The 20316-nt window shown below is 49.5% G+C and overlaps 2 protein-coding genes across 3 annotated transcripts in view; both read left to right on the plus strand.

Moving 5' to 3' along the window:
• The window catches only part of LOC110505940 (probable N-acetyltransferase camello), a 669337-nt gene that overhangs the window by 269870 nt on the left and 379151 nt on the right, over nt 1-20316 (plus strand). The gene's annotated exons all lie outside the window — the stretch shown is intronic.
• Nucleotides 1-20316, plus strand: part of capn3a (calpain 3a, (p94)) — a 73923-nt gene that overhangs the window by 36370 nt on the left and 17237 nt on the right. For both annotated transcript variants that reach the window (XM_036963109.1, XM_036963110.1), the window contains exons 5-13: nt 6328-6496; nt 7061-7144; nt 8256-8341; nt 10969-11046; nt 14612-14772; nt 15522-15691; nt 15977-15988; nt 16193-16401; nt 20171-20207. In XM_036963109.1, coding sequence (XP_036819004.1) covers nt 6328-6496; nt 7061-7144; nt 8256-8341; nt 10969-11046; nt 14612-14772; nt 15522-15691; nt 15977-15988; nt 16193-16401; nt 20171-20207 — 1006 coding nt within the window. The remainder of the gene's footprint in view (nt 1-6327; nt 6497-7060; nt 7145-8255; nt 8342-10968; nt 11047-14611; nt 14773-15521; nt 15692-15976; nt 15989-16192; nt 16402-20170; nt 20208-20316) is intronic.

Below are 20316 nucleotides of genomic sequence, written 5' to 3' on the forward strand. Positions count from 1 at the left end.
TCTCCCATCCCCCCTCCTCCCCAGGCTTCACGGTTCCTACGAGGCCCTGAAGGGCGGTAACACCACGACCCTAACCCTCCCTCTCCCATCCCCCCTCCTCCCCAGGCTTCACGGTTCCTACGAGGCCCTGAAGGGCGGTAACACCACGACCCTAACCCTCACTCTCCCATCCCCCCTTCCCAGGCTTCACGTTTCCTATGAGGCCCTGAAGGGCGGTAACACCACGACCCTAACCCTCACTCTCTCATCCCCCCTCCTCCCCAGGCTTCACGGTTCCTACGATGCCCTGAAGGGCGGTACACCACGACCATAACCCTCACTCTCTCATCCCCCCTCCTCCCCAGGCTTCACGGTTCCTACGATGCCCTGAAGGGCGGTACACCACGACCCTAACCCTCACTCTCCCATACCCCCTCCCCAGGCTGAAAGGCGGTAACACCATGACCCTATCCCTCACTCTCCCATCCCCCCTCCTCCCCAGGCTTCACAGTTCCTACGAGGCCCAGAAGGGCGGTAACACCATGACCCTAACCCTCACTCTCCCATCCCCCCTCCTCCCCAGGCTTCACGGTTCCTACGAGGCCCTGAAGGGCGGTAACACCACGACCCTAACCCTCACTCTCCCATTCCCCCTCCTCCCCAGGCTTCACGGTTCCTACGAGGCCCTGAAGGGCGGTAACACCATGACCCTAACCCTCACTCTCCCATCCCCCCTCCCCAGGCTTCACGGTTCCTATGAGGCCCTGAAGGGCGGAAACACCACGACCCTAACCCTCACTCTCCCATCCCCCCTCCTCCCCAGGCTTCACGGTTCCTACGAGGCCCTGAAGGGCAGTAACACCACGACCCTAACCCTCCCTTTCCCATCCCCCCTCCTCCCCAGGCTTCACAGTTCTTTCGAGGCCCCGAAGGGCAGTAACACTACGACCCTAACCCTCACTCTCCCATCCCCCCTCCTCCCCAGGCTTCACGGTTCCTACGAGGCCCTGAAGGGCGGTAACACTACGACCCTAACCCTCACTCTCCCTTCCCCCCTCCTCCCCAGGCTTCACGGTTCCTACGAGGCCCTGAAGGGCAGTAACACCACGACCCTAACCCTCACTCTCCCATCCCCCCTCCCCAGGCTTCACGGTTCCTATGAGGCCCTGAAGGGCGGTAACACTACGACCCTAACCCTCCCTCTCCCATCCCTCCTCCTCCCCAGGCTTCACGGTTCCTACGAGGCCCTGAAGGGCAGTAACACCACGACCCTAACCCTCACTCTTCCATCCCCCCTCCCCAGGCTTCACGGTTCCTACGATGCCCTGAAGGGCGGTACACCACGACCCTAACCCTCACTCTCTCATCCCCCCTCCTCCCCAGGCTTCACGGTTCCTAAGATGCCCTGAAGGGCGGTAACACTACGACCCTAACCCTCACTCTCTCATCCCCCCTCCTCCCCAGGCTTCACGGTTCCTAAGATGCCCTGAAGGGCGGTAACACCACGACCCTAACCCTCACTCTCTCATCCCCCCTCCTCCCCAGGCTTCACGGTTCCTACGAGGCCCTGAAGGGCGGTAACACTACGACCCTAACCCTCACTCTCCCTTCCCCCCTCCTCCCCAGGCTTCACGGTTCCTACGAGGCCCTGAAGGGCAGTAACACCACGACCCTAACCCTCACTCTCCCATCCCCCCTCCCCAGGCTTCACGGTTACTATGAGGCCCTGAAGGGCGGTAACACTACGACCCTAACCCTCCCTCTCCTATCCCTCCTCCTCCCCAGGCTTCACGGTTCCTACGAGGCCCTGAAGGGCAGTAACACCACGACCCTAACCCTCACTCTCCCATCCCCCCTCCCCGGGCTTCACGGTTCCTACGATGCCCTGAAGGGCGGTACACCACGACCCTAACCCTCACTCTCTCATCCCCCCTCCTCCCCAGGCTTCACGGTTCCTAAGATGCCCTGAAGGGCGGTACACCACGACCCTAACCCTCACTCTCCGATCCCCCCTCCCCAGGCTGAAGGGCGGTAACACCACGACCCTAACCCTCACTCTCCCATCCCCCCTCCCCAGGCTTCATGGTTCCTATGAGGCCCTGAAGGGCAGTAACACCACGACCCTAACCCTCACTCTCCCACCCCCCCTCCCCAGGCTTCACAGTTCCTATGAGGCCCTGAAGGGCAGTAACACCACGACCCTAACCCTCACTCTCCCATCCCCCCTCCTCCCCAGGCTTCACGGTTCCTACGAGGCCCTGAAGGGCGGTAACACCACGACCCTAACCCTCACTCTCCCACCCCCCCTCCTCCCCAGGCTTCACGGTTCCAACGAGGCCCTGAAGGGCGGTAACACCACGACCCTAACCCTCACTCTCCCATCCCCCTCCTCCCCAGGCAGAAGGGCTGTAACACCACGACCCTAACCCTCACTCTCCCATCCCCCCTCCTCCCCAGGCTTCACGGTTCCTACGAGGCCCTGAAGAGCGGTAACACTACGACCCTAACCCTCCCTCTCCCATCCCCCCTCCTCCCCAGGCTTCACGGTTCCTACGAGGCCCTGAAGGGCGGTAACACCACGACCCTAACCCTCACTCTCCCATCCCCCCTCCTCCCCAGGCTTCACGGTTCCTACGAGGCCCTGAAGGGCGGTAACACCACGACCCTAACCCTCCCTCTCCCATCCCCCCTCCTCCCCAGGCTTCACGGTTCCTACGAGGCCCTGAAGGGCGGTAACACCACGACCCTAACCCTCACTCTCTCATCCCCCCTCCTCCCCAGGCTTCACGGTTCCTACGATGCCCTGAAGGGCGGTACACAACGACCATAACCCTCACTCTCTCATCCCCCCTCCACCCCAGGCTTCACGGTTCCTACGATACCCTGAAGGGCGGTACACCACGACCCTAACCCTCACTCTCCCATACCCCCTCCTCCCCAGGCTTCACAGTTCCTACGAGGCCCAGAAGGGCGGTAACACCATGACCCTAACCCTCACTCTCCCATCCCCCCTCCTCCCCAGGCTTCACGGTTCCTACGAGGCCCTGAAGGGCGGTAACACCATGACCCTAACCCTCACTCTCCCATCCCCCCTCCCCAGGCTTCACGGTTCCTATGAGGCCCTGAAGGGCGGAAACACCACGACCCTAACCCTCACTCTCCCATCCCCCCTCCTCCCCAGGCTTCACGGTTCCTACGAGGCCCTGAAGGGCAGTAACACCACGACCCTAACCCTCCCTTTCCCATCCCCCCTCCTCCCCAGGCTTCACAGTTCTTTCGAGGCCCCGAAGGGCGGTAACACTACGACCCTAACCCTCACTCTCCCATCCCCCCTCCTCCCCAGGCTTCACGGTTCCTACGAGGCCCTGAAGGGCGGTAACACTACGACCCTAACCCTCACTCTCCCTTCCCCCCTCCTCCCCAGGCTTCACGGTTCCTACGAGGCCCTGAAGGGCAGTAACACCACGACCCTAACCCTCACTCTCCCATCCCCCCTCCCCAGGCTTCACGGTTCCTATGAGGCCCTGAAGGGCGGTAACACTACGACCCTAACCCTCCCTCTCCCATCCCTCCTCCTCCCCAGGCTTCACGGTTCCTACGAGGCCCTGAAGGGCGGTAACACCACGACCCTAACCCTCACTCTCCCATCCCCCCTCCCCAGGCTTCACGGTTCCTACGAGGCCCTGAAGGGCGGTAACACCACAACCCTAACCCTCACTCTCCTATCCCCCCTCCCCAGGCTTCACGGTTCCTACGAGGCCCTGAAGGGCGGTAACACCACGACCCTAACCCTCACCCTCCCATCCCCCCTCCCCAGGCTTCACGGTTCCTACGAGGCCCTGAAGGGCGGTAACACCACGACCCTAACCCTCACTCTCCCATCCATCCTCCTCCCCAGGCTTCACTGTTCCTACGAGGCCCTGAAGGGCGGTAACACCACGACCCTAACCCTCACTCTCCCATCCCCCCACCTCCCCAGGCTTCACGGTTCCTACGAGGCCCTGAAGGGCGGTAACACCATGACCCTAACCCTCACTCTCCCATCCCCCCTCCTCCCCAGGCTTCACGGTTCCTACGAGGCCCTGAAGGGCGGTAACACCACGACCCTAACCCTCACCCTCCCATCCCCCCTCCCCAGGCTTCACAGTTCCTACGAGGCCCTGAAGGGCGGTAACACCACGACCCTAACCCTCACTCTCCCATCCATCCTCCTCCCCAGGCTTCACTGTTCCTACGAGGCCCTGAAGGGCGGTAACACCACGACCCTAACCCTCACTCTCCCATCCCCCCTCCTCCCCAGGCTTCACGGTTCCTACGAGGCCCTGAAGGGCGGTAACACCACGACCCTAACCCTCACTCTCCCATCCCCCTCCTCCCCAGGCTTCACGGTTCCTACGAGGCCCTGAAGGGCGGTAAAACCACAACCCTAACCCTCACTCTCCCATCCCCCCTCCTCCCCAGGCTTCACGGTTCCTACGAGGCCCTGAAGGGCGGTAACACCACAACCCTAACCCTCCTTCTCCCATCCCCCCTCCTCCCCAGGCTTCACGGTTCCTATGAGGCCCTGAAGGGCGGTAACACCACGACCCTAACCCTCCCTCTCCCATCCCCCCTCCTCCCCAGGCTTCACGGTTCCTACGAGGCCCTCAAGGTCAGTAACACCACGACCCTAACCCTCACTCTCCCATCCCCCCTCCCCAGGCTTCACGGTTCCTATGATGCCCTGAAGGGCGGAAACACCACGACCCTAACCCTCACTCTCCCATCCCCCCTCCTCCCCAGGCTTCACGGTTCCTACGAGGCCCTGAAGGGCAATAACACCACGACCCTAACCCTCCCTCTCCCATCCCCCTCCTCCCCAGGCTTCACGGTTCCTACGAGGCCCTGAAGGGCGGTAACACCACGACCCTAACCCTCACTCTCCCATCCCCCCTCCTCCCCAGGCTTCACGGTTCCTATGAGGCCCTGAAGGGCGGTAACACCACGACCCTAACCCTCACTCTCCCATCCCCCCTCCTCCCCAGGCTTCACGGTTCCTATGAGGCCCTGAAGGGCGGTAACAACACGACCCTAACCCTCACTCTCCCATCCCCCCTCCTCCCCAGGCTTCACGGTTCCTATGAGGCCCTGAAGGGAGGTAACACCACGACCCTAACCCTCCCTCTCCCATCCCCCCTCCCCCCCAGGTTTCACGGTTCCTACGAGGCCCTGAAGGGCGGTAACACCACTACCCTAACCCTCACTCTCCCATCCTCCCTCCTCCCCAGGCTTCACGGTTCCTACGAGGCCCTGAAGGGCGGTAACACCACAACCCTAACCCTCACTCTCCCATCCCCCCTCCTCCCCAGGCTTCACGGTTCCTACGAGGCCCTGAAGGGCGGTAACACCATGAACCTAACCCTCCCTCTCCCATTCCTCCTCCTCCCCAGGCTTCACGGTTCCTACGAGGCCCTGAAGGGCGGAAACACCATGACCCTAACCCTCACTCTCCCATCCCCCCTGTTCCCCAGGCTTCACGGTTCCTACGAGGCCCTGAAGGGCGGTAACACCACGACCCTAACCCTCACTCTCCCATCCCCCCTCCCCAGGCTTCACGGTTCCTATGATGCCCTGAAGGGCGGTAACACTACGACCCTAACCCTCACTCTCCCATCCCCCCTCCTCCCCAGGCTTCACGGTTCCTACGAGGCCCTGAAGGGCGGTAACACTACGACCCTAACCATCACTCTCCCATCCCCCCTCCTCCCCAGGCTTCACGGTTCCTACGAGGCCCTGAAGGGCAGTAACACCACGACCCTAACACTCCCTCTCCCATCCTCCCTCCTCCCCAGGCTTCACGGTTCCTACGAGGCCCTGAAGGGCGGAAACACCACGACCCTAACCCTCCCTCCTCCTCCCCCAGGCTTCACGGTTCCTACGAGGCCCTGAAGGGCAGTAACACCACGACCCTAACCCTCACTCTCCCATCCCCCCTCCTCCCCAGGCTTCACGGTTCCTACGAGGCCCTGAAGGGCGGAAACACTACGACCCTAACCCTCCCTCTCCCATCCCCCCTCCTCCCCAGGCTTCACGGTTCCTACGAGGCCCTGAAGGGCGGTAACACCACGACCCTAACCCTCCCTCCTCCTCCCCCAGGCTTCACGGTTCCTACGAGGCCCTGAAGGGCGGTAACACCACGACCCTAACCCTCCCTCCTCCTCCCCCAGGCTTCACGGTTCCTACGAGGCCCTGAAGGGCGGTAACACCACGACCCTAACCCTCCCTCCTCCTCCCCCAGGCTTCACGGTTCCTACGAGGCCCTGAAGGGCGGTAACACCATGACCCTAACCCTCCCTCCTCCTCCCCCAGGCTTCACGGTTCCTATGAGGCCCTGAAGGGCGGTAACACCACAGAGGCCATGGAAGACTTCACCGGGGGCGTGACAGAGTTCTATGAGATGAAGGAGGCGCCCAAGGAGCTGTACAAGATCATGAAGAAGGCCCTGGAGAGAGGCTCTATGATGGGCTGCTCTATCGATGTGAGTCTCTGACCTTAGTAGCGTGACCCCTGACCTCATGAACCCGTAATGGAAGAGTCTCCTGTAAATAGAGCAGCCCATCAGGGAGCCTCGCTCTTTAGTTACAATTCAGAACAGACCTAGTAGCCATTTCAGTAAATAAAAATGCTAAATGGCCTGTCTGTGGAGGTCTTGCCCGCAATTAGTGCCGCTACCCTCAGTGTCGGTGTGGGTACAAATCCACACATGTACCGTGTCGGTGTGGGTACAAATCCATCCCAATACCTGTTTTTAACACAATATCTTCTTCTGTCTTTCCTGCTTCCTCTACTCATTGTCCTGTCCATTAATGTATGTAGAATTACAAGAGGATTGGAACCCCCCCCCCCCGCCAAGAATAAAAATAGCTATTCCATAGGTTTAACTAAATGTACTGAGTGTTGGAACTCATCGATGATCACGTGCAATTTCAAAACTGTCCCCTTCCATTGGTTTAACCAACTGTATCCAATCAGTGCTGTACCTCATGTCGCCGTTGACGATCCGGAATTGTGATCCTGTCTCGTTGTTCATTCCATTCTCCAGTCCCTGGTTCCTGCTCGTTTCGAGACGCGCACAGTGACTGGCCTTGTGAAGGGCCATGCCTACTCTGTGACTGCCGTCGAGGAGGTGAGATACAACTATAGAAACACATAGATTCACTTTACGCCAAGTATCGTGAGTTATTGGATGACATTAGTAGATAGACCATGAGATACACTACATTATTAGATAGACCATGAGATACACTACATTATTAGATAGATAGACCATGAGATATACTACATTATTAGATAGATAGACCATCAGATACACTACATTATTAGATAGATAGACCATGAGATACACTACATTATTAGATAGATAGACCATGAGATACACTACATTATTAGATAGACCATCAGAAACACTACATTATTAGATAGATAGACCATGAGATACACTACATTATTAGATAGATAGACCATGAGATACACTACATTATTAGATAGACCATCAGATACACTACATTATTAGATAGATAGACCATCAGATACACTACATTATTAGATAGATAGACCATGAGATACACTACATTATTAGATAGATAGACCATGAGATACACTACATTATTAGATAGACCATCAGAAACACTACATTATTAGATAGATAGACCATGAGATACACTACATTATTAGATAGATAGACCATGAGATACACTACATTATTAGATAGACCATCAGATACACTACATTATTAGATAGATAGACCATCAGATACACTACATTATTAGATAGATAGACCATAAGATACACTACATTATTAGATAGACCATGAGATACACTACATTATTAGATAGACCATAAGATACACTACATTATTAGATAGATAGACCATGAGATACACTACATTATTAGATAGACCATCAGATACACTACATTATTAGATAGATAGACCATGAGATACACTACATTATTAGATAGATAGACCATCAGATACACTACATTATTAGATAGATAGACCATCAGATACACTACATTATTAGATAGATAGACCATGAGAAACACTACATTATTAGATAGACCATAAGATACACTACATTATTAGATAGACCATGAGAAACACTACATTATTAGATAGACCATGAGATACAGAGCTGTGGTTAGATGACTGTAGGCCTTTTGGAAGCTGACTGACTGGGCCAGTGGTTGTTTCCATTGTTACATGGAGCGGGGTGTGTGTTTCTCCTCTGTGTAAGCAGTCCCAGCACAAAGCGTCTAAGGTGCGTCTGGTGCGCCTCAGGAACCCCTGGGGTCAGGTGGAGTGGAACGGGCCCTGGAGTGACAAGTAAGATAAACCTGATTGGTTGGACTGATTGGCTGATTGGTTGGTTGGACTGATTGGCTGATTGGTTGGACTGATTGGCTGATTGGTTGACTGATTGGTTGGTTGGTTGATTGATTGGTTGACTGATTGGTTGGTTGACTGATTGGTAGACTGGTTGATTGGTTGACTGATTAACTGATTGGTTGAACTGGCACCAGTGATAGACACAGGTTGTGTTCCGATGTCCATGCTAACATTCCCAATACATTCCCAGTACCTAGTCAACCAATCAGCCAATCAGACAACCAATCAGCCAGCCAATCAGTCTAGAGTAGGTATTGGAATGTAATTTATACAATTCTGCTCAATTATTGTACATGTGTAGGATCTTAATTTGACCAGTTTCGTTGCAGGAGTAAAATAATCCTGCAGCAGGAGGATTTACACTGAACAAAAATATAAAACGCAAGTGTTGGTCCCCTGTTTCATGAGCTGAAATAAAAGATCCCAGAAATGTTCCATACACACCAAAAGCTTATTCATCTAAATTTTAATTTTTGGGCACAAATTTCTTTACATCCCCTTTAGTGAGCATTTCTCCTTCGCCAAGATAATCCATCCACCTGACAGGTGTGGCCTATCAAGAAGCTGATTAAACAGCACGATCATTACACAGGTGCATCTTGTGCCGGGGACAATAAATGGCCACTCTAAAATGTGCAGTTTTGTCAACACAACACCATGCCACACATGTCTCAAATTTTGAGGGAGCGTGCAATTGGCATGTTGACTGTAGGAATGACTCTACCATAAGCCGCCTCCAACATCGTTTTAGAAAATTTGGCCTCACAAACGCAGATCATGTTTAACCAGCTCAGGACCTCCACATCCGGCTTCTTCACTTGTGCAGTGGTTTGCACAAACTGTCAGAAACCGTCTCAGAGAAGCTCATCTGAGTGCTCGTCATCCTCACCCGGATCTTGACCTGACTGCAGTTCGGCTTCGGAACCGAATTGAGTGGGCAAATGCTCAACCTTCGATGGCCACTGGCCTCGCTTGAGAAGTGTGCTCTTCACGGAGCAATCTCGATTTCAACTGTACCGGGCAGATGGCAGACAGCATGTGGCATTGTGCGGTTTGCTGATGTCAACGTTGTGAGCAGAGTGGGTGGGTGGGGTTATGGTGAATGATGAATGATAGAGTATTTATGCTCTCACACATACACAATAATATATTACTATAGGATGAATGATAGAGTATTTATGCTCTCACACATACACGATAAAATTAGAACTATAGGATGAATGATAGAGTATTTATGCTCTCACACATACACGATAAAATTAGAACTATAGGATGAATGATAGAGTATTTATGCTCTCACACATACACAATAAAATTAGAACTATAGGATGAATGATAGAGTATTTATGCTCTCACACATACACGATAATATATTACTATAGGATGAATGATAGAGTATTTATGCTGTAACGGCTGTCGTGGGTGGAAGAAGGTGAGGACCAAGGTGCAGCGTGGTACGTGTTCATAATATTTTAATAGAACACTGAAAAAAAACAACAACAGCAACGTGAACGAACGAACGAAAACGAAACAGTTCTGTCTGGCACAGATACCAAACAGAAAACAACTACCCACAAATCATAGGCTACCTAAGTATGGTTCTCAATCAGAGACAACGATTGCCAGCTTCCTCTGATTGGGAACCATACCAGGCCAAACACATAGAAATACAAAACATAGAACAACAACATAGAATACCCACCCTCATCACACCCTGATCAAACTAAAATAGAGACATAAAAAAGGAACTAAGGTCAGGACGTGACACTCATGTTGAGCATGTCTCTCTCTCTCTATCACTCGCTCTCTCTCTCTCTCTAAGGTCAGGACGTGACATATCGTCTCACAATAGTCCCTAATTTGAAAGTAGTAATGTTGCTAAATTAAATAATGCTTTATCAGGTGCACATTTTTAAAACATTTTTAAAACTATGTCTGGTTGTTAGAAGGGACAGTAATCCCACAGTATTGGTACGCCCGTCGTCGGAATGAGACCACAGCGCAGCGTGGAAAGTGTACATGTTCTTTATTTAGAATGAACACCCAAAAACAACAACCAAAAGATAAACAAACGTAAAGTTCTGCATGGCTCTACAGCTACTGTGCAAAAACAAGATCCCACAAACTCAGGTGGGAAAAAGGTCTGCCTAAGTATGATTCCCAATCAGAGACAACGATAGACAGCTGCCTCTGATTGGGAAACACACCCGGACAACAAAGAAATAGAAAACTAGAACGCCCACCCCAAATCACACCACGACCTAACCAAATAGAGAAATAAAAAGTCTCTCTAAGGTCAGGGCGTGACAAGTATTCAGATTACAGTACTCGTTTTGAGTAATCCAAAGGATTACATTACTGGTAAAGAGACCTGCGGGTTTTCTGTTAATTTATGTAAATCTTAAGGCTCCTTTTGAATTTTCTGCAGCCCAGGAAAAATCTCTGCGACAACGGAGTGATCAAATGAAGATCCTACAGCTGTATATTCCCATGTCAGGGAAGGTCCATGTATCATACTATTAAGTTTGTCTGTTGTTGTTGATGTTGTTGCCTCCCGTCCACAGCTCTAAGGAGTGGGTGTCTCTGTCTAAGGGAGAGAAGGACCAGCTCCAGCATCAGAGTGCTGAGGATGGGGAGTTCTGGTGAGTATTGTACCTCTCTTCAACAATGTCCTTCTAGTTTGCTTCATTGAAAATGTACACTTGTTGTTGTCTCTACCCACTTTTCGTGTCCTCTCGTCTGTCTCGACTGGAAAAGGAAGACTCACTGAAATGGTCTTTCAGTTTTACAGTTCTTCTGCTGCTGAAGAACAGCTAAATGTACAGACTGTCTCAGTCTTCCTTTTCCAGTGTAACAAAATATGTTTGATTACAAATGATTGAGTAGAGCATGCCAATTCTTGACTCTCCCTCTCCTCTGTCTCCTACTCCTCTGTCTCCCTCTCCCTATGTCTCCATCTGCCTCCCTCTCCCCTGTTTCCCTCTCCTCTGTCTCTCTCTCCCCTGTCTCTCTCTCTTCTGTCTCCCTCTCCCACTCCTCTGTCCCCATCCAGCTGTTTCCCTCTCCTCTCTTTCCCTCTCCTCTGTCTCTCTCTCCCCTGTCTCTCTCTCTCTTCTGTCTCCCTCTCCCACTCCTCTGTCCCCATCCTGCTGTTTCCGTCTGCTCTATCTCCCACTCCTCCGTCTCCCACTCCTCCGTCTCCCACTCCTCTGTCTCCCTCTCCTCTGTCTCCCACTCCTGTCTCCCACTGCTCTTTCTCCGTCTCCCACTCCTCTGTCTCCCACTCCTCTGTCTCCGTCTCCCTCTCCTCTTTCTCCCTCTCCTCTGTCAATCATAGTCTTCTGAATGTATGTGTTTTGGCTTTACACCCCCTTCTATATTGTAGATAAAGCGTTACCTGTCTATCAGAACACAGAGGTATTTAATGGTATTTGGTATTTGATTAGGATCCCAATTAGCTGTTGCGAAAGCAGCAGCTACTCTTCCTGGGGTCCACACAAAACATGAAACATAATACAGAACATTAATAGACAAGGACAGCTCAGGGACAGAACTCCAACAAAATCCTGGTAGAATCAGGAATTCCCCAGGGCAGCTGTCTAAGGCCCTTACTTTTAAAAATCTTTACTAACGAGTGAAGCCAGTGTATCTATGTATGCCGATGACTCAACATGATACACGTTAGCTACTACAGCGACTGAAATGACTGCAACACTTAACAAATAGCTGCAGTTAGTTTCAGAAAGGAACAAGTTAGTCCGAAATATTTCAAAAACTAAAAGCATTGTATTTGGGACAAATCATTCACTAAACTCTAAACCTCAACTAAATATTGTAATGAATAATGTGGAAATTGAGCAAGTTGAGATGACTGAACTGCTTGAGATAACCCTGGATTGTAAACTGTCATGGTCAAAACATATTGATACAACAGTAGCTAAGATGGAGAGAGGTCTGTCCATAATAAAGCACTGCTCTGCCTTCTTAACAACACTATCAACAAGGCAGGTCCTACAGGCCCTAGTTTCTACCTTCTTAACAACACTATCAACAAGGCAGGTCCGACAGGCCATAGTTTTGTCACACCTGGACTACTGTTCAGTCGTGTGGCCAGGTGCCACAAAGACTGACCTCAGAAAATTACAATTGGCTTAGAACAGGGCAGCACGGCTGACCCTTAATTGTACACAGAGAGCATAATAATAAGCATGCAAATCTCTCCTGGCTCAAAGTGGAGGAGAGATTGACTTCACCACTACTTGTATTTATGAGACAGCTCAGATATATTGAGCTGTATATATACAGCGCCTTGCGAAAGTATTTGGCCCCCTTGAACTTTGCGACCTTTTGCCACATTTCAGGCTTCAAACATAAAGATATAAAACTGTATTTTTTTGTGAAGAATCAACAACAAGTGGGACACAATCATGAAGTGGAACGACATTTATTGGATATTTCAAACTTTTTTAACAAATCAAAAACTGAAAAATTGGGCGTGCAAAATTATTCAGCCCCCTTAAGTTAATACTTTCTAGCGCCACCTTTTGCTGCGATTACAGCTGTAAGTCACTTGGGGTATGTCTCTATCAGTTTTGCACATCGAGAGACTGTCATTTTTTCCCATTCCTCCTTGCAAAACAGCTCGAGCTCAGTGAGGTTGGATGGAGAGCATTTGTGAACAGCAGTTTTCAGTTCTTTCCACAGATTCTCGATTGGATTCAGGTCTGGACTTTGACTTGGCCATTCTAACACCTGGATATGTTTATTTTTGAACCATTCCATTGTAGATTTTGCTTTATGTTTTGGATCATTGTCTTGTTGGAAGACAAATCTCCGTCCCAGTCTCAGGTCTTTTGCAGACTCCATCAGGTTTTCTTCCAGAATGGTCCTGTATTTGGCTCCATCCATCTTCCCATCAATTTTAACCATCTTCCCTGTCCCTGCTGAAGAAAAGCAGGCCCAAACCATGATGCTGCCACCACCATGTTTGACAGTGAGGATGGTGTGTTCAGCTGTGTTGCTTTTACGCCAAACATAACGTTTTGCGTTGTTGCCAAAAAGTTAAATTTTGGTTTCATCTGACCAGAGCACCTTCTTCCACATGTTTGGTGTGTCTCCCAGGTGGCTTGTGGCAAACTTTAAACGACACTTTTTATGGATATCTTTAAGAAATGGCTTTCTTCTTGCCACTCTTCCATAAAGGCCAGATTTGTGCAATATACGACTGATTGTTGTCCTATGGACAGAGTCTCCCACCTCAGCTGTAGATCTCTGCAGTTCATCCAGAGTGATCATGGGCCTCTTGGCTGCATCTCTGATCAGTCTTCTCCTTGTATGAGCTGAAAGTTTAGAGGGACGGCCAGATCTTGGTAGATTTGCAGTGGTCTGATACTCCTTCCATTTCAATATTATCGCTTGCACAGTGCTCCTTGGGATGTTTAAAGCTTGGGAAATCTTTTTGTATCCAAATCCGGCTTTAAACTTCTTCACAACAGTATCTCGGACCTGCCTGGTGTGTTCCTTGTTCTTCATGATGCTCTCTGCGCTTTTAACGGACCTCTGAGACTATCACAGTGCAGGTGCATTTATACGGAGACTTGATTACACACAGGTGGATTGTATTTATCATCATTAGTCATTTAGGTCAACATTGGATCATTCAGAGATCCTCACTGAACTTCTGGAGAGAGTTTGCTGCACTGAAAGGAAAGGGGCTGAATAATTTTGCACGCCCAATTTTTCAGTTTTTGATTTGTTAAAAAAGTTTGAAATATCCAATAAATGTCGTTCCACTTCATGATTGTGTCCCACTTGTTGTTGATTCTTCACAAAAAAATACAGTTTTATATCTTTATGTTTGAAGCCTGAAATGTGGCAAAAGGTCGCAAAGTTCAAGGGGGCCGAATACTTTCGCAAGGCACTGTATATATATATATATTTGCAGAAATGTCTAATAAAAAGTTTTTGCTTTGTCATTATGGGGTATTGTGTGCAGATTGATGAGAAAATAATAACACTTCAATCCATTTTAGAATAAGGCTGAAACCAGGTTGTGAAACTGTAAGTCACGGGGTCTGAATCCTCTCCTGTCTCCCTCTTTCTCTCCTCTGTCTCCCTCTTATCTGTCTCCCTCTCTCTCTCCCTCTTTCTCTCTACTCTCTCCCTTTCTCTCCTCTGTCTCCCTATCCCTCTCCTCTGTCTCCCCAGGATGTCCTTTGAGGACTTCAAGAAGAACTACACCAAGATTGAGATCTGCAACCTGACCCCTGATGCCCTGGAGGACGATAAGATCCACAAGTGGACGGTGTCTGTGAACGAGGGTCGTTGGGTCAGAGGCTGCTCTGCCGGGGGCTGCAGGAACTACCCAGGTAGGAGATGACCTCTAAACTCTAACCCTGTATTATATGAACCCTCATCTGTAATTTGTTATTATTTTAGTTGAATTCAGACTTGGGTAGTAACGACAGGAATAATTGTTTTATTTTAAATCCTTTAGCTGTGGTTGATTGAGCTTGCCTGATGCAATGGAACCAATTGAATAGACAATTGCACTTCCCTTCCACCTGGCACTCAGGGTCAGGCTAAATCAAATGTTATTTTAATCCAGGACTTGTTGCGTCGTGTATAGGATTGTCCTCATACGGGGCACCATTACGTAGTAGTCCAAAATTATATTTCCACACTTTGAAGTTAGAATAATACTGGGAAATTGTGAAAATTATAATAATGATTTTTTTAGTGTAAAAGCTGCTTGAAAAGATTGCATGAAATTTCAGCTGTTTTGGTAGGAGTTTTGGCCTGCCTGGTGACATCACCAGGCTGTAAATGAGGTAATAGACCAATAACAAAGAGAGTTCCAAACCTCTCTGCCAATAACAGCTAGTTTTCAGTTTTCCCCTCCCCACTCAGACCACTCCCAGACATTCCTAGAACATGTTTTGCTTCAGAAATTGCTCTTCGCTAAGAAAATATTTTTGTTTATTTTTGACAATTTTAATTGAAAACAATCATAGAAAGGTACTTAATTGTACTTACATGATTTTATATTAAGATAAAAACAGTAGCATTGGACTTTTAAGTGATGTGTTTGGTTCTGGACCCGCTCCCCTACCTGCAGATACATTCTGGACCAACCCTCAGTTCCGCCTGTGTCTCTTGGAGGAGGATGATGACTCAGAGGACAACGAGGTGGCGTGTTCCTTTGTGGTCTCTCTGATGCAGAAGAACAGACGGAAAGAGAGGAAGTTGGGAGCCAATCTCTTCACCATCGGATTTGCCATCTACGAGGTGTCTGCCCTCCCCACAAAAAAAACGAAACAAAAAAAATCCACTACTAAAGAATCTAAGATAACTTTTATTATTCTTTAAAGGGGAAATCTGCAGATCAGAACAACAACAAAGCACATAGTTAGTTTAAAAAGTCCCAAAATGGATATACAAATCACAGATTGCCCCTTTTAACGCATGACCACATACGTTGTGTACAAGCCGCCTTCTGTTGTAACACGGTTTAGTTTTGAGCAGAGCGGTGTTTCTGGTGTAAACACAACTCTTCTCTCTGTCTGTCTGCAGGTGCCGAAGGAGGTAAGGACAGGAGATGTGGAATGTATTTGTTTACACATTGAGGTTTTATCACTGCCATATTTATTTATAAATGTGTTACTATGAAAGTTTGTTTGATTAATAGTCTAACAACAATAACTAATTCAACACTTTTGTTTTCGTACTTTTCATTCCCAGTCTTTCTTCTCCTGCCTCCTCCGTCTGTGTCTGTGTGTTTCTGACCAGATGCACGGCAACAAGCAGCACATGCAGAAGGACTTCTTCCTGTTCAACTCATCCAAGGCTCGCTGCAAGTCCTACATCAACCTGAGGGAGGTGACCCAGCGCTTCCGTCTGAGCCCCGGGGAGTACGTGATCATCCCGTCTACCTACGAGCCTCACCAGGAGGGAGAGTTCATCCTCAGAGTCTTCTCCGAAAAGAGGAACACCTCAGAGTGAGTGAGAGAGAGAGCTGGGTGGTGGTGGAGCGCAGAGGGAATATACCTAGTCCCCCGGGGAAAAGCAATGCAAGGCCATAGTGAAGTGTCTAAGAGGTTTTATTCGCAGTATGTCCGGGACTTAAACAAACGCAGATAAACGGCCTGATGCACTGCGATATACTTTTTAAAAGGCCATTTTTACCCCCGCAGATGTTTTGCCTGCGATCGTGTTGCAGATGTCGTTGTTTAAAGATTAAATCATCCTTTTAAAAAGTAAATCGCAGCCCGACAGGTCGTAGGTCGTTTATCTGCGTTTGTTTGAATCCCGGCGTATGTTTTCCTTGGCCACTGGTTAACTATATATATATCAATAGATCTGCAAATACACGTATCCATTCTATGTACTTAACTGCTATCTTGGTAATAGTATGAGATGGGAAATTAGTATTTGTTATCGCCAGCTTCTCTGGTGTTTCCCAGTTTTAGTATCTCGCCCTATGTCTAAGATGGGTGAACAGTTATAGTATCTGGCCCTATGTTTAAGATGGGTGAACAGTTATAGTATCTGGCCTTATGTCACAGTATCTGTCCTTATGTCACAGTATCTGTCCTTATGTCACAGTATCTGGCCCTATGTCACAGTATCTGGCCTTACGTCACAGTTTCTGGCCTTATGTCACAGTATCTGGCCCTATGTCACAGTATCTGGCCTTATGTCACAGTATCTGGCCTTATGTCACAGTATCTGGCCTTATGTCACAGTATCTGTCCTTATGTCACAGTATCTGGCCTTATGTCACAGTATCTGGCCCCATGTTTAAGATGGGCTAACCAATGTGGGTGGGTGTGTGTTGGGTTATTGTCAGGTTAGAGCCCTTTGGGGAGAGGGGGGTACTGGGGTTATAGTGGTGGGGTCAGACCGCTAAAGGACAAACTATTTTAACTGCGATTTGATTTGTAGAGTTGGAAGGAATCAGCCACAGTTTGAAGCTGTTATGGAATCCTTTTTAGGACAAGCGACTTCAGATTTGGCCATGCTCGGGTAAACATTTTCTTTCAGTATTAAAATAAACCTCCTGCTCTGACTCCAAGCATCCCGAAACAATTTCCACCCTAGACGACAAGAGCTCCTAGCTCTGATGGAAGAGGGGGACCTACAGGAAGAAGCTGTAAAGAGATACAGTATGACAGACAGAACAACACACCAACTTGATTATGGGCCAGTTTCCTGGACATAGATGAAGCAAGATCTTAAGAGAATCTCCATTGAAAATGTTTTTTAGTCTGTGTCTGGAAACCGCCCCTAACAGTTTTGACATAACAAAGCCTGGCTTTTATTTAATCTCAGTGGGAGTCACTGTTTTCATCCATTTGTTTTAAAGAAACATGGACAGAGTATGTGTCAGATTTTAGGTTATATAATCAAGTTATAGACCAGGTCTGGACCCAACACTCCAACAGAGTAAACCAAGTCTGGACCCAACACTATTACAGAGTAGACAAGGTCTGGAATCAACGCTCCTATAGAGTAGGCCAGGTCTGGAACCAACACTCCTATAGGGTAGACAGGTCTGGACCCAATGCTCCTACAGAGTAGACCAGGTCTGGCCCCAACGCTATTACGGAGTAGACCAGTTCTGGCCCCAACGCTCCTACAGAGTAGACAGGTCTGGCCCCAACGCTCATACAGAGTAGACCAGGTCTGGATCCAATGCTCCTACAGAGTAGACCAGGTCTGGACCCAACGCTATTACGGAGTAGACCAGTTCTGGCCCCAACGCTCCTACAGAGTAGACAGGTCTGGCCCCAACGCTCCTACAGAGTAGACCAGGTCTGGACCCAACGCTCCTACAGAGTAGACAGGTCTGGACCCAATGCTCCTACAGAGTAGACCAGGTCTGGACCCAACGCTCCTACAGAGTAGACCAGGTCTGGACCCAACGCTCCTACAGAGTAGACGGGTCTGGACCCAACACTCCTATAGAGTAGACCAAGTCTGACCCCAACGCTCCTACAGAGTAGACCAGGTCTGGACCCAACGCTCCTACAGAGTAGACAAGGTCTGGACCCAACGCTCCTACAGAGTAGACCAGGACTGGACCCAACGCTCCTACAGAGTAGACCAGGTCTGGACCCAACGCTCCTACAGAGTAGACCAGGTCTGGACCCAACGCTCCTACAGAGTAGACGGGTCTGGACCCAACACTCCTATAGAGTAGACCAAGTCTGACCCCAACGCTCCTACAGAGTAGACCAGGTCTGGACCCAACACTATTACAGAGTAGACAAGGTCTGGACCCAACGCTATTACGGAGTAGACAGGTCTGGAATCAACGCTCCTATAGAGTAGGCCAGGTCTGGAACCAACACTCCTATAGGGTAGACAGGTCTGGACCCAACGCTCCTACAGAGTAGACCAGGTCTGGACCCAACGCTCCTACAGAGTAGACCAGGTCTGGACCCAACGCTCCTACAGAGTAGACCAGGTCTGGACCCAACGCTCCTACAGAGTAGACCAGGTCTGGACCCAACGCTCCTACAGAGTAGACCAGGTCTGGACCCAACGCTCCTACAGAGTAGACCAGGTCTGAACCCAATGCTCCTACAGAGTAGACCAGGTCTGGACCCAACGCTCCTACAGAGTAGACAAGGTCTGGACCCAACGCTCCTACAGAGTAGACCAGGACTGGACCCAACGCTCCCACAGGGTAGACCAGGTCCAGCCCCAACGCTCCCACAGAGTAGACCAGGTCTGGAACCAACGCTCCTATAGAGTAGACCAGGTCTGGACCCAACGCTGCTACAGAGTAGACCAGGTCTGGACCCAACGCTCCTACAAAGTAGACCAGGTCTGGACCCAACGCTCCTACAGAGAAGACCAGGTCTGGACCCAACGTCTCCTACAGAGTAGACCAGGTCTGGACCCAACGTCTCCTACAGAGTAGACCAGGTCTGGACCCAACGCTCCTACAGAGTAGACCAGGTCTGGACCCAACGCTCCTACAGAGTAGACCAGGTCTGGACCCAATGTCTCCTACAGAGTAGACCAGGTCTGGACCCAACGCTCCTAAAAAGTAGACCAGGTCTGGACCCAACGCTCCTACAAAGTAGACCAGGTCTGGACCCAACGCTCCTACAGAGAAGACCAGGTCTGGACCCAACGTCTCCTACAGAGAAGACCAGGTCTGGACCCAACGTCTCCTACAGAGTAGACATGACCAACAAACATGGACTGAACCTAAGAGGCCGAGACAAGGCAGAAAATTGCCCACAAGAGTCCTTGGTCTTAAATATTGGCCTTCAGAAGAATATGGTCAATAAGACCAAATATATTAGAAGTTTATTAAAAGAAAACAAGTTCTCAAGAAGAAGAGGAAAAATAACAAGACACTGATAAAATAATATATATATATTATAACACGTGGTAAATGTGACTAACATTTTGTTCACAGCTCGGTGCAAGGCGGTAAGAGTGTGTTGTACAATATTGTCATTCAACTCAATGCTATTGGGTATGGAACCATAATCCTTTAGGATGTACAGAGAACATTATAGCTGCAATATTATTGATGTTGCTTAGTACAGTTAGGAACAATATTCAGAGATATATAGACACGTAGGAATACCCATAGACAACTTTGTAAATGTGAGGAAATGTTTAGTCAGGATGTTGTAGAGTGTTTGGCTCTTTGCCAGGAAATGTGTGAGGCTTTATGGTCCAATGAGATGTTTAAAGTCCTGCTAGTGTCACAATGGTGACTGCGGTTTGTTGGTTTCTACTCAGGGAGATAGAGAACAGGATCGAGGCTGACCATACAGTGGTGAGTAAAGTTCTCGGGTTCTTTATTCTGTCAACGTCATCAAATCAAATCAAATGTATTTATATAGCCCTTCGTACATCAGCTGATATCTGAAAGTGCTGTACAGAAA

This window comes from Oncorhynchus mykiss, chromosome 25, assembly GCF_013265735.2.
Source record: "Oncorhynchus mykiss isolate Arlee chromosome 25, USDA_OmykA_1.1, whole genome shotgun sequence".
Taxonomy (NCBI): domain Eukaryota; kingdom Metazoa; phylum Chordata; class Actinopteri; order Salmoniformes; family Salmonidae; genus Oncorhynchus; species Oncorhynchus mykiss.